General features: G+C 45.4%; 1 protein-coding gene across 1 annotated transcript in view; it reads right to left on the bottom strand.

Moving 5' to 3' along the window:
• Positions 1-695: 695 nt before the first annotated feature.
• Positions 696-13,566, bottom strand: part of LOC136311896 (ceruloplasmin-like) — a 45,865-nt gene continuing 32,994 nt past the window's right edge. The window contains exons 17-19 of the mRNA XM_066241219.1: positions 6,587-6,726; positions 1,828-1,990; positions 696-826 (exon numbers count right to left, since the gene is read on the bottom strand). Coding sequence (XP_066097316.1) covers positions 1,832-1,990; positions 6,587-6,726 — 299 coding nt within the window. The 3' untranslated portion in view covers positions 696-826; positions 1,828-1,831. The remainder of the gene's footprint in view (positions 827-1,827; positions 1,991-6,586; positions 6,727-13,566) is intronic.

Genomic DNA, 13,566 nt, shown 5'->3' on the forward strand with positions numbered 1-13,566 from the left:
GTTACTCTTTTTTTCCTTCTTCTCTGCCTTCATCCTGGGTGTAATGTCTGGAACTGCAGCGACCACTTTGCAACCAAGAGGCAGTAGTCATGAGGGAAAGGCCAAGGGAGTTAGAGACCCTGGCCCTTACGTTGCCAAGTTGCAGAATCAACCCTAGAAGCCATCTAGCTCTGAACTCTAAAAAATTAGAAACAGACACCATTGATAATCCCTCTTGGCTTGGCTTTTCTGTTACGAATAGCAGAACACTTCCCAACTGTTCATATCGTTAGGTACAAGGTCACAGCATGAGTGACCTTTTGGTTCTGGGAAATTTGTACTTACTTACACATTCTATAACCTGCAGTCTTCCAAACCTAGGACACAATATAATATATGGATATGCATTTTAAAGACTAATTCAAATGCTTACCCACGCGATTAGGATTTCCTTGCCTTCGATGTTTGCCAATGCTGCGGTGTCGGGTATGAAGTTTTGGATTGTGTGTGTTTTTCCCCCTGTAACTGAACTAGACTTCAGTTTGCATCTGCTCCCTTTGTCCCTCTTACCTAGCCCCACGACTGTTTGTTCAAAACCTGTTACACCTCGACAGACTCGACCCCAAGGACGCAGTTTACAGAAAGAGGAAGCAGCTCACACGCAACGTTTTCCCAGATAAAACATTTATTTCAAGCCGGTTCTCCTGGTCCATGGCCCCCTGAGGCTGCAGCCAGCCCCTCCACACTCTGTCCCTGGAGTTTGCCGCCTCCAGCAGCTTTGGGTCTGACCCCCGGGAGACAGTCATGCTGTGGAAAAGCATTCAATCTTACCACCTAGAGAGAATCACTGTTAATATTTCAGTAAATTTCTGGTCAGTCTTCATATATATGATAATAAATATATATACATGCACATATATATGATATGTAATGTACATATTCTATATAGAGAGAATTTGGATATTTAAAAATTTTAAGGAATGGTTTTTTAAAGTTAGATAACACTTTATATGATAAATATAGCAAAACTTATTAGATGATTTACTTGTTTTCAGTTTCCATTAGCATACAGTAACATGATGATCAATATTTTCTTTAGCATTGTTGATAATTTTCTGAGATCAACTGCCAGGTAAAATTACCTGTTCAAAATGTTAGAGTTACTGTGTCAAAGACCAAAGGATTATGACTTCATGGATAGCCTAAGTAACTAAAAAAAAAAATGATGAAAATCTCAGCAACAAAGATTCTATTTTCACATTGATGTTGCAAGTAAAATGTATTGGAGAGAAGGAAGATGGGAATGAAAGGAAATAAAATGTCACCTGAATATGAAAAAAACCCAGAATCATTACTTTATAGCTTTCAAGAGCTGTGGGAACATTTTAAACTTCCCTCAAGTATATGCAATGCACAAGGTTACTGATTAGGAAATTGAAAAATGAAATCTTTGCCAAATTGATAATTTCCTCACTCAAAACGTTATCTTGCCATTGTTTAAATGTGATTTCTAAGCAATGTTATTATTAGCAAGGTTAGACATCTTTATAGGGTCAATTGTCATTTGTATTTTTTTATTCTATGAGTTGTTTTTTCAAGTCCTATGTCTTTATTGTATGAATCTAAAAATTACATTTAACTCCAGAGTATCTTTTATAAGATCAGAAATAGTTACATAAGTTTGATAATAAATAAATAAGTAAAACTAAGTTTCTTGGTCATCTCAAAATAATAATCTTTGAATGCAGGAGTGGTGTGTGACATCATATCAACGGTCAGTGGATTAGATATCCTTATGTAAACATTAAGTTTATTCAAATATGACCACTTCTAATTAATTTAGCTTACCTTTTTATGGAATTACAGTGTAAGTGCTTTCCATTCCATCGGTTATGTGACCGCTAACATGGCAATGAAATAACCAGGTTCCAACATCTTTTGGATACATTTTAACAGTTTTATAGACCCCAGGAGGAAGGTCATACACATCAGAGCGGTACAGTCCAGAATCCTCAACAAGAAGAGAAAGACACCATTAAGTAGCTTACCAGAGGTACCAGTCAGCCATTGACGCATCTTACCGTTTGCTGTGACCCCCCCCAATTGTAATAGACTTCGTACGCTGACAATTAGAAAGCCTTAGGCGGTGTGGCTCTTCCCCTCTGAGTACAGCTGAAGGCGTACAGGCGGAGCAAGCCCCAGGACAGCCAGGAGTAGACGGGACACAGGAGAACAACTCGCTCTGAATGGCTTTCCACGCACGGCAGGGTTGGCACTGGAGACCCTGTCAGCACCTCCTCCGGAAGAATGCTCTAAATTTCAGAGGCCATCTGTTTTAACAACGCCTAAGGGCTTTAACTGAAATGTTTCTAACGGGGGATGTTGGTGCTGTGAGGTTCCCCGGGGTGTAGGTAATCAGGCTGACCGGGCTGCAGCTCCGCCCCGCCTCCTGACGGTTAGAGCCCAGGGCCCAGCGCCTCAGCGGCTCATTTCTCTTCTCGGCAGAAAACTGGAGATTTAGGAGACCACCTCCTTTGTAGGCGACTTTCATTTTAAAAGACAAAGCCCAGAGGCCTGGTCCCAATGACTTAGAAAGTTTAAGAGGGAGATGAATTGCTCTGCCTCGTAAAAGGTCGGGTATTTGAATGATAAGGGACCTATCAGAGTACAGCTAAGATGGGGTTCAGAATGATCTGGAGAAGGAAGAGATGTCAAGAAAGTCTGGGGACAAAGAATGCCGAGAAAGAAGTCTTGAGGATGAAAGTAAAAAACAGGAGACCCAGGGGTCCTCAGTATGCATGGTGAAGGGATCATTGAAAACTGGGGTGTCCAATGTCAAATTAAGTGCTTTTACTATATAGTATTGGGGGGTGGGGAAAGCCCTCATTCATCCCAAAACTTTCACTAAAAGTCTGTGACTTCACAATGGCCTTGATGTTGTGGTTGCTTAGGAGAATCAGAAGAAATGGGGGTGTATTCCATGTCAAACTCCATAAAGAGATGAGAAAGTCCCGGCCACAAGAGGTGAAAGGCAAGGGGTGTGAAAAGAAGCAGGAAGGGAGAGATGGAGGTGATGGGAGAAATTTAGGCTCTCAGGACCCCCTGGCGACATTGAAAGGTACAGAGGAGGTGGAGCCATTTCCCATTGCATGTAAAGTGGGAGCTCAGTCACAGCTGTTGAGGAAAATCAATTTGGCATCTAAGGGGACAATAATATCGGCGACAAGATACATTTGCAAGACGTCAGGAAAGGTAGAGAACATGATGAAACAATCCTGGCTAAGAACACCCGTCATGTGCACCATGTGCTGGAAGCCCCGGCAAGGAGGGGGACTGTCGCCTTGGGAAACAAGGGGTGACTGGCAGGCTTGTCCCAAGGCCAGCTGAGTGACCCCAGAGCCCCCAGGAATTCCGGGGAGTGAAGCAACCGCTTCAAGGGAGGGAGAACACGACGTGTGGCCATTTGCGAGGAGCTTAGTGTGAGTGGCTAGAGTTGGACGCTGGTGGTGCTAGGATTTGTGGTCTACACCAATCTTAGGGTCCTCCTTAAGGAAGGCAGTTGCATGAAGACGTTAAGAGGGAGGGGCTCTGGCATGAGAGTCAGGTGTTCCAATCCTACTTCCACCAGCTTCTGCTTGTGGGAAAGATCTTTGTCTTGTAAACCCTTTATTTCACTCCCCTGTCCCAGAGGGAAGTTGCGAGGGTTCGATAAGAAATCTATACAAAGCACTAAGCATAGCGTCTGGCACAGAAGCAGGGCTAAATAAAGGTGGGATCTAATTATCATTCTAGAAATGTTGCTACAAATTCCACTTAATTTGACCCCTGATGATTTAATCGCTTGTGTAGATGTAGCCCCAGAAAGATAACGCTTCGACCTCCTACATCTGCACCCGGCACTGAGCGTGGCTCTCGGGACATCAGAGGCATTTGCCGAACTGAACGTTGGATACACTGTTGAGAACTATAACCACATTTTTAACTTCTCCAAATTTTGTTCTAATTTTTAAAGTCTAACATAAACAGTTATGAACTTAATAACAATCTTAATTTCTAGGCTTTTCCTTAAAATACGGGGGGAGTGTAGACGGAGGTACAGAGAGGTCATGAGAGTTGGCCCTGGGTGATGGATAGAGGGGTCTATTATATTATCCTATCTACTTTGTTATATAAAATTCCCTAGAATAAAAATGGTGGGTTTTTTTAACCAAAAATAATGTTTAACAAGAATAACATTTGTTTACCAAAAGATAGGAAAGAAAGCAACACACCAGCAAAACTTTGTGTCAATTAAGTCATGCACAGTCATTTGATTTATTTCTACGCTAGGTTCTGGGCCCAGTACATCTGGGATTCGGGAAAGCCTTATGTGAAACATCTGTCGGTGTGGAAAAAATGGACGGCATATGGCAGGTGGTTAAATTAAATGCTGGAGGTGTCCAATGCATAAAATAGCGTTGGTCCTCAATTCTACATTAATATTTATAGAAGGGGTTCAGATTGGGAATAAAACGTTGCTCCTTAAGGAAATAAATAAAATGGAAAATACTTATAAATGACAGAAGTGGCCAGTCAAAAATGGTCAATAAAAACAAACTGTTATAAGGACGTATGACAGATGGGGTGAGGGAAGATCATTCAGACAGAAGATCTAAAAAATGAAGAGTACATAAAATAGAAACAGATGGTAATAAAAATAAAAAAGGTACTGTAAGCCAGTTTACCCCTAGTACCACATGTTTATTTTATAAAATGTGTTGAAAGAGTGATAGAATTAGAAAGCCACTATTGGTAACCCCCACTCTAAAACTTGATTTGGGCAAGGATCATCAATGGTACCTTTTTGTAAAAGGTGAAAAATTGTTGGAGAATAAGATACATTTTAAAAAATCACTTCACAGACTACTTATTAATTGCAATAGGAGGATCATACTTCTTAGATGGAGAGAATGGTATGCATTACCCTTAATAAAATCATCAAACTTAGCTCCACTAATATTGACATCAGGAGCCTTTTTATTTTTTTAAGTAAGAGGAGGAAAGATAGTAAGACAGACTCCCACATGCACCCCAACAGGGATCCATGTGGCAACCCTGTCTGGGGCTGATACTTCAATCAACTGAACTATTTTAAGCACCTGAGGCTGACTTGCTTGGAACAACTGAGCTATCTTCAGTGCCTGGGGCTGATGCTCAAACCAACTGAGCTCCCAGCCCTGGGAGGGAAAGAGAAGCAGATGGTTGCTTCTCCTGTGTGTCCTGACTGGGAATCGAACCTGGGCCATTTATACATGGAGTTGATGCTCTATCCACTGAGCAAACTGGCTAGGACCCATCAGGAGACTTTTGATATGATGTATGAAAAGTTCACAATATCACCTATAAAGTGTTCTTGCTTGTTTGACATTGATTCTATCAGGAGGAAACTGTCAGACCAATGCAGAATATTAAACGTTCTACACAACAACTGGGCTGGACTCTTCCAAAATGAAATATCATGAAAAATCAAGACAAAAAAGGCAAAAGACCTCTTTAAGAAACATATGACAGCCCTGGCCCGGTTGGCTCAGCGGTAGAGCGTCGGCCTAGCGTGCGGAGGACCCGGGTTTGATTCCCGGCCAGGGCACATAGGAGAAGCGCCCATTTGCTTCTCCACCCCTCCGCCGCGTCTTCCTCTCTGTCTCTCTCTTCCCCTCCCGCAGCCAAGGCTCCATTGGAGCAAAGATGGCCCGGGCGCTGGGGATGGCTCTGTGGCCTCTGCCCCAGGCGCTAGAGTGGCTCTGGTCGCAACATGGCGACACCCAGGAGGGTCGCAACATGGCGATGCCCAGGATGGGCAGAGCATCGCCCCCTGATGGGCAGAGCATCGCCCCTTGGTGGGCATGCCGGGTGGATCCCGGTCGGGCGCATGCGGGAGTCTGTCTGACTGTCTCTCCCTGTTTCCAGCTTCAGAAAAATGCAAAAAAAAAAAAAAAAAAAAAAAAAAAAAAAAAAAAAAAGAAACATATGACAAAGGTAACCAAATGCTATGTGTAAATGATTGGATCTTGGATTAAAGAAAACAGTTATAAGGAGCATTTGGGAGAAACCCAAGGATATTTTTATGGATTGTATGTTAGACTGTCATTGAATTGTTAACTTTGGGTTAATGATAATGTTACTTACTGTGGTTGGGGCAGAGATTGTCCTTATTCTTAGATGCACATGCTTTAGTATTTAGGAGTAAAGAGTCATGATGCTTTTGATTGGGTTCAGAAAAACATATATATAAAGAGAAAACAAAGGTGGCAAAATGTACGTGAGTGCGCAAGGTTTTTCTTTTATGTTACCGAGAGTTTGAAATTTTTTTAAACAATGGAAAAGAAAGGGTAAAACTAAAAATGATCATCGATGTCTTATTTACTTATTGAGTAAAGTCAGAGAAAGAAAATGCATTTCATGGATTCAGAAGCATTTATCGAATGTGCATGAGCTATAAAGAGCTAAGCGCATGATGATGAACTCGCATCTGCTATGTTATAAATTATACGTGTTGATCCTCAGTTCTGGTTTGGTCATTTCTTTTCCAATCCTATTCTCTTGCCGTGTAATTAAATGGAGTTCTTACCGTGTACTCAAAGCTGTGTCCATGAAAGTGAACCGTGTGCATGTCAAACAAGCCTCCCATGCTGAGCAGATAAAAATTCACTTCATCCCCGACGTGAAACGTTAGGCCTTGGTTATTTCCAAACAGTCTTCCGTTAATTGCTGTGGGTAAACGTAGTTTATTATGTTAAAGAAGAATTTGAAATAATGTGGTTTAAAAAAAAATAACAGCCTGACCAGGCGGTGATGCAGTGGATAGAGCATTGGACTGGGATGCCAAGGACCCAGGTTCGAGACCCTGAGGTCGCCAGCTTAGACCCAAGGTTGCTGGCTCAAGCAAGGGGTTACTCGGTCTGCTGAAGGCCCACGGTCAAGGCACATATGAGAAAGCAATCAATGAACAACTAAGGTGTCGCAATGAAAAACTAATGATTGATGCTTCTCATCTCTCTCCGTTCCTGTCTGTCTGTCTCTATCTATTCCCCCCCCTCCCATCCCTGTAAAGAAAAAATAAATAAAAATAAAAATAAATAAAAAATAAATCACCTTTATAGAAAGTATCATGGGGGAAGTTTCTTTCTTTCTCTCTTTGTTTAATTTTTTTTTTTTTTTTGTGACAGAGAAAGAGAGAGGGGCAGATAGGGACAGACAGAAAGAGAGAGGGAAGAAAAGCATCAATTCTTTGTAGCAGTTCCTCAATTGTTCATTGATTGCTTTCTCATATGTGCCTTGACCGGGGGACTCCAGCAGAGCGAGTGACCCCTTCCTGAATCCAGCGACCTTGAGCTCAAGCCAGCAACCTTGGGGTTTTGAACCTGGGTCCTGTGCATTTCAGTCTGATGCTCTATCTACTGCGCCACCGCCTGGTCAGGCTTGTTGGGGGGGGGGGCGGTTTCAAGATGGCTGCAGAGTTGGTGGAAGCTATAATCACGTCCTCCCAGTGACAAACTAGACTCACAGCTAAATTATAGAGCAATAAACTTGAATGACCATTGACTGAAAATATTCTATCCAGGCACTTACAAAAACAGCTACACAGAGACTGGTAAGGGAGGGGGGGTGCAGACACAAAGAGGGCTGGCTCCTGTACCCCCAGGCACCAGCTGAGAGGCCAGAGGGATAGCTGAGCTGCCAAAGTGCCCCCTGAGAAGCGTGGGGTCTTGACCCCACACCAGGACCCACAAGCCCACATCAGGTCTGGAGAGTGGGGCCTGGATAACATCTGGCAGTGAAACCAAGCAGGGGTTCTGTGTGCGGGGAAGAGGAGTCTGCTGGAACCCCTGGGGCCGCCCTGAGGGCCAGTGCACAGAAGCTCGCTTGGGGTCCCACAGCGGGAAGGTGACTCGGGGCGTGCCGGGGTATTGAGAGACGTTCCGGGTGGTGTGGCCCTGAAGGAAGTCCTGGAGGGTTAGTAACTGATGCCCTGAGTCAGCACGCCACACCGCCCTTGGTGCCATCCTCACAGGGTCCGGCACTCCTGTGTGTACTCTGGTGCCATCCTCACAGGGTCCGGCACTCCTGTGTGTACTCTGGTGCCATCCTCACAGGGTCCGGCACTCCTGTGTGTACTCTGGTGCCATCCTCACAGGGTCCGGCACTCCTGTGTGTACTCTGGTGCCGTCCTCACAGGGTCCGGCACTCCTGTGTGTACTCTGGTGCCATCCTCACAGGGTCCGGCACTCCTGTGTGTACTCTGGTGCCGTCCTCACAGGGTCCGGCACTCCTGTGTGTAACTCTGGTGCCATCCTCACAGGGTCCGGCACTCCTGTGTGTACGGCACCAGCCGGGGAGTGCGCTAACCCGGCTCTCCAAATGCTGGTGACACTGCTTAGGCAAGCTTGCGTCCGGGAGAAGAGTCTGCTGGCTGCACCCAGCGGGGACTACTGGCGCACTCGCTCTCTGGAGCCACTAGAGGCAGACGCCCAGGCAGACTAAACAGTGGGGCTTTGGAGTGGGGGCCAGTCTTTCTCCTCATTTGCAGGCGTGGCCAGCGCCACCCCCAGTGGAGGACTGTTTTCATCTGTGTTCCCAAATCTTGGTGGCCCTGCTGGGCTGAGCTTGCTTCTACAGTGGGGACCGCTGGCTGCACCCAACATGAACCAGGAGTATATTCTAGTATATTCTTCCTGGGGGAGCTAGAGTTGGAGACTCTGGCCGAGACCGAGTTGTGCGGCTCTGGAGAAGGGGCCACATTCTCCCCACTGTGTGCCTGACCACCCTGCCCCGAGTAAGGCACCCCCTAGCCCCGTCCTCCCAAACCCGACTGCCCCTCCCGAGAGAGCTTCCACCATGTGGAAGAAGCAGTGGGGTGCAGCCAGCGAAGGCCCACTCTACAGTCTTTCTTCAGAAAGCTCTGGAGGAAGGCCAGGCAACCCTAGAGGGTGGAAGAATAGCCAACAGTTGGACGCCCACTTTAGAGAACCTTGGGCCTTTTCATTGGTCTGCCCCAACTCAAAGCTGCAGGGAGTCAACCCCTGTACACAGCGTGGCTCCGCCCATGCTCATTCAGGCCCAGTAGACGCTACCACAATTACTGTATAGTGTAGTAACTCCAGACTGGTAGCCTAAGGCTGGTTATACACAATGTCTGACACTAACGTGCACCAGAACCCCGTCCACATGGGCCCAGAATCAACAAAACAAGCAGTGAGCTTCAAAGCTCACCAGAGCTTAACCCAACTAGCCACATAAACAGAACAGCCACAGGGAGACTCCAGACGGAACCAGAACCTGCTGAGAATGTCTCTGCCTCCACAGGCAGCCCCTGAACAGTGACTCACACCCAGTGAATCCTGGGGTTCATTCCAGCCACGAATGGGCAAGCAGCATTCAAGGCTCAACTACAACATAAGGGAGCACCTAACCCACACAAGAAACATTCCTGGAACACCTAGATCAGGTGATCCAGAAGGCTGTGCCACTGTGACCCACAAGGCACTCACATCAGAAAGCCCTCATATCAACCATGAGAGTCAGAGCACAGCTAACTGATACCCAGAGTCAAACACAAAAAGGCAGATGAAATGGAGGGGGGGGGGAGAGAAATATGTCCCAAGTGAAAGAACAAGAGGAATCCCCAGAAAAAGAACTAAAAATAGAAATAGCCAAGATACCAGATGCAGAGTTTAAAACAATGGTTAAAAGATTGCTCGGGGGCTTAGAGAATGAATGGATGATCTCAGGGAGAACTTAAATGAAGAGATAGTAAGCATTCAAAAGGACCATAAAAAGTTTATAAGAAAGAACCAGTCAGAAATGAAGAATACAGCATCTGAAATGAAGAATGAACTGAAAGGAATCAATAGAGGATTAGATCAAATCAGTGATTTAAAGGACAAGATAACAGTAAGCACCCAAGCAGAGAAACAAAAAGAATTTTTAAAAAGGAGGAAGGCCTAAGGGTCCTCTGGGACAACATCAAGTATAACAACATCTGCATCATGGGAGTACCAGAAAGAGAAGAGAGTGAGAAACAAATAGAGAACCCGTTTGAAGAAATAATGGCTGAAAACTTTCCTAACCTGATAAAGGAAAAATTCACACACGTTCAGGAAGCACAGAGAGTCCCAATCAAGATGAACCCAAAGAGGCCCACACCAAGAAACATCATAATTTAAATGGCAAAGATTAGAGGCAAAGAGAGGCCCTGGCCACTTAGCTCAGCCAGTTAGAGCATCGTCTCAAAACACCAGGGTTGTGGGTTTGATCCTCAGTCAGGGCACATACAGGAAGTAACTAATAAATGCACAACTAAATGGAACAATAAATGAATGCTTCCCTCTCTTTGTCGCTCTACCTTGCTCTCTTTGTTTCTCTAAAATCAATAATAATAATAATAATAATAATAATAATAATAATAAAAGACAAAGAGTGAATCTTAAAAGCAGCAAGAGGAAGACAGTGACCTGCAAGGGAGATCCCATAAAGGAGCTGGTACTCAGCTATTAAAGAAAAGATAAAAGGCAATCTTACCGTTTGGGACAGCACAGATGAACCTGGGGAGTATTATGCTGAGCAAAATACACCAGTCAGAGAAATATAAGTGATCTCACCTACATGTGGAATCTAATAAGCAAAATAATTTAACAAATAAAAACGGAAGCACAGATACACAGAACAGACAGACAGCTGTCAGGGGCTGGGTGAAATATATATGTATATAAAACACATAGTCATAGACAATAGTATGGTGATAGCCAGAGGGAAAGGAGGGGGTGGAAGGAGGTAAAAGGGGGGTAAATGGGGAGGGAGAGAGACTTTACTCTGGGCAGTGACTCACAATGCAGCACGCAGATGATGATTTGTTGAGATGTATGTTGGAAATCTGTATGGCTTTGTTAACCCATGTTACCTCAATAACATTGGCCATCAGGATTTTAAAGCAAGCTTAAGGAAGCAGTTAAACATGACCAAGCCACCCATTCGTGGAGATGTTTAATACCAGAGAGATTTTCTTGCCAGAGGAAATGAGGTACTGACTTTAGCACAACTGGGTTGAGCTAGAATATTTTATAACTAAGGTTACTTAACTTGGCAGATACTTAAATATGTCTATGGATTTAAAGGTTATATATATCAGATGATCATAGGAGGCTTCAAATGTGAAAGGCATGTGTTCCCGTTCAGTGCCCTGAGTCCGAGTCTCATGATCTGTCACTGCTATGAGGGAATGGCCATCTGCTAAGGGCAGGCCTCTTTCTCTCCCTCTAGAGAGGGGTGGTTTTCTAAGGGTAACAGGAAGAAAATATGAAAATTGAAAATACGTTCTGCTTTTCACTTTTCTATTTTGTGTGCATCTTTGAAATGTATAAAATGCATTAATACAGAGATACAAATATATAATTTGTCACCATGTATCAATGGAGGTAGAATTCTAGCACTTTTAGCCAATGGGGAGATGTGATAGAAAGAAACTAGGAGAGCCTGCTTTAGGCCAGTGCCTGTCACACTTTAATGTGCTGTTGGCCTGTGAATCCGTGGATCCTGGTAAAATGCAGATGAGGGAAGATGTGGGGGAGGGGGAAGGGAGTAAAGAGGGACAAATATCAGGTGACAGAAAATGATTTGACTTCAGGTGATGGGTTCACACAGAATCAACAGTTCAAGTGCTATAGAGATGTTTACCTGAAACCCATGTACTCTTATCGATCAATGTCACCCTGTTACATTTAATTTTCTGAGTTAAAAAAAAAAGCAGATTAAGCAGAAAACAAAACGAATGAAACAAAACCACAAAGCAGACACAGACACACCATGGTGATTAGCAGAGGAAGGGGGGGGGGGTAAAGGGGAGTAAATGCTGGTGACAGAGAGGCCTTGACCTGGGGTGGTGAACAGTATCTAGATGTATCGTGGAATGGAGCACTTGAAACCTATACGATTTTACTAACCAATGTCACCCCAATAAATCCAGTATAAATTTTTTTAAATGTAGATGATAACGTCCTAGGTCTGTGAAGCCTAAAGTTCTGCACCTCAAACAAAGTCCCAAGGGACACCGCGGCTGCCGTCCCCACGGACCGCACCTGCAGCACCCGGGCTCCCGTGGCCGCCTGGCTCGGTCCTGAGATACGCGGCTTTCATGCCGTCCCTGTCCCCCCCCCCCCCCCCCCCCCCGCTCCGTGCCCCTGCTGCCTTTAGCACACGGGGTCTCAACAGAACTTATGTCTTCCAGGGGACAGTTGACAATGCTTGGAGACATTTTTAGTGGTCACAACTTGGGGGAAGGGTGGTCCTGGCATCTATGGGAGAGAGACCACAGATGCTGCCAAACACTCTACAAGGCACAGGCCAGCCCCCCACAACCAAGAGTTATCCAGCCCAAAACGTCAGTAGAGGCACGTTTGAGAAACCCTGGTTCAGGCCCAGTCTGCCACACTCGTCACAGGGTAGGAATCTAGGGCTGCCACCTTCCGGTGGCTTTGTCCTTCCAGAGCCCGTGTGACTCACTTCACGTCCCTTTCCTTTGCCACTAGGCGGGATGCTTACACATCGTTGAACACACAAGATGTCTCCTCCCTTTACGAAACCTTTCTTGACCTTCAAATGAGGACTGGAAAAGCCCCGTGTTCCTGCCCCTCTTACAGCACGGCCCCCAGTCGGCCTGAGCGCAACGCAGTCTGCCTCCCCCGCACTGCGCACAGCCCGAGAGAGGGTGGCTCATCTCACGGCCTCTGTCTCGCGTGAGGGCCCAGGACAGTGCTGTGGGCCCTCTGGGGTGCCCACGGAGACGATCGTTAGAATGGATGTCGTCCTGAGATTAATTTAGGTTTCATATATTTCTTGCAAAGGGGAGAGAGAGAAAAAAAACCTAAGTAATTGAAAAATGATCATTTTGGGATCTGCCTTGGTTCAGGATCTGGGCTTCCTAATGATGTGATTTAAGTGTGATTGTGATTAAGTGAGATTGTGTTTGTATGCTTTTTCTGGGAATAAACTGTCTTATTGCCGTGACTCTAGACGGCGGAGGTCAGGAATAGAATGGGCCGTGTCCCCATCAGTGCGCGAAAGGATTTCGGTTGACAAGCGTGAGGTTTCTATAAAGCTCCACCTACGGGAAAAAGTGGTTTGTTTGTTTTTTAATAAAAATTCTGCCTCGGAAGGTAATTTGGTAATGGTGGTGGGCAAGAGTGGGTGGGGCCACGTGCTTCCCACCTGTCCCCGTGTTTAGCCGGGTTAAGCGTTGAGAGGAACGCTCAGGAGGACCCTCTAGGCGTGGCAGCTGACAGGCCCGGTTTTCCGCTGCCTGCCAGGCTGCAGAAGTATCAGAATTTGCCAAACTGCTCAGAGAGTGGGCGACACTCACTGGCCCACTCCGGGCCCGGCCCTGCACTTTCCTGGAGGCCTAGGAGCCAAGAATCGGTTTTTAATTTTTAAACGGTCAAAAAAATATTTAAAAAGGACAATGTTTCCTGACATGTGAAAAGTATATGAAGTGAGCATAAATGAAGTCGTGCTGGTTCACAGTCTCTCCCATGGGTGCCCCTCCTGTCCCTGGGTGGC

The sequence above is a fragment of the Saccopteryx bilineata genome, chromosome 8 (genome assembly GCF_036850765.1).
Source record: "Saccopteryx bilineata isolate mSacBil1 chromosome 8, mSacBil1_pri_phased_curated, whole genome shotgun sequence".
In the NCBI taxonomy this organism is placed as follows: domain Eukaryota; kingdom Metazoa; phylum Chordata; class Mammalia; order Chiroptera; family Emballonuridae; genus Saccopteryx; species Saccopteryx bilineata.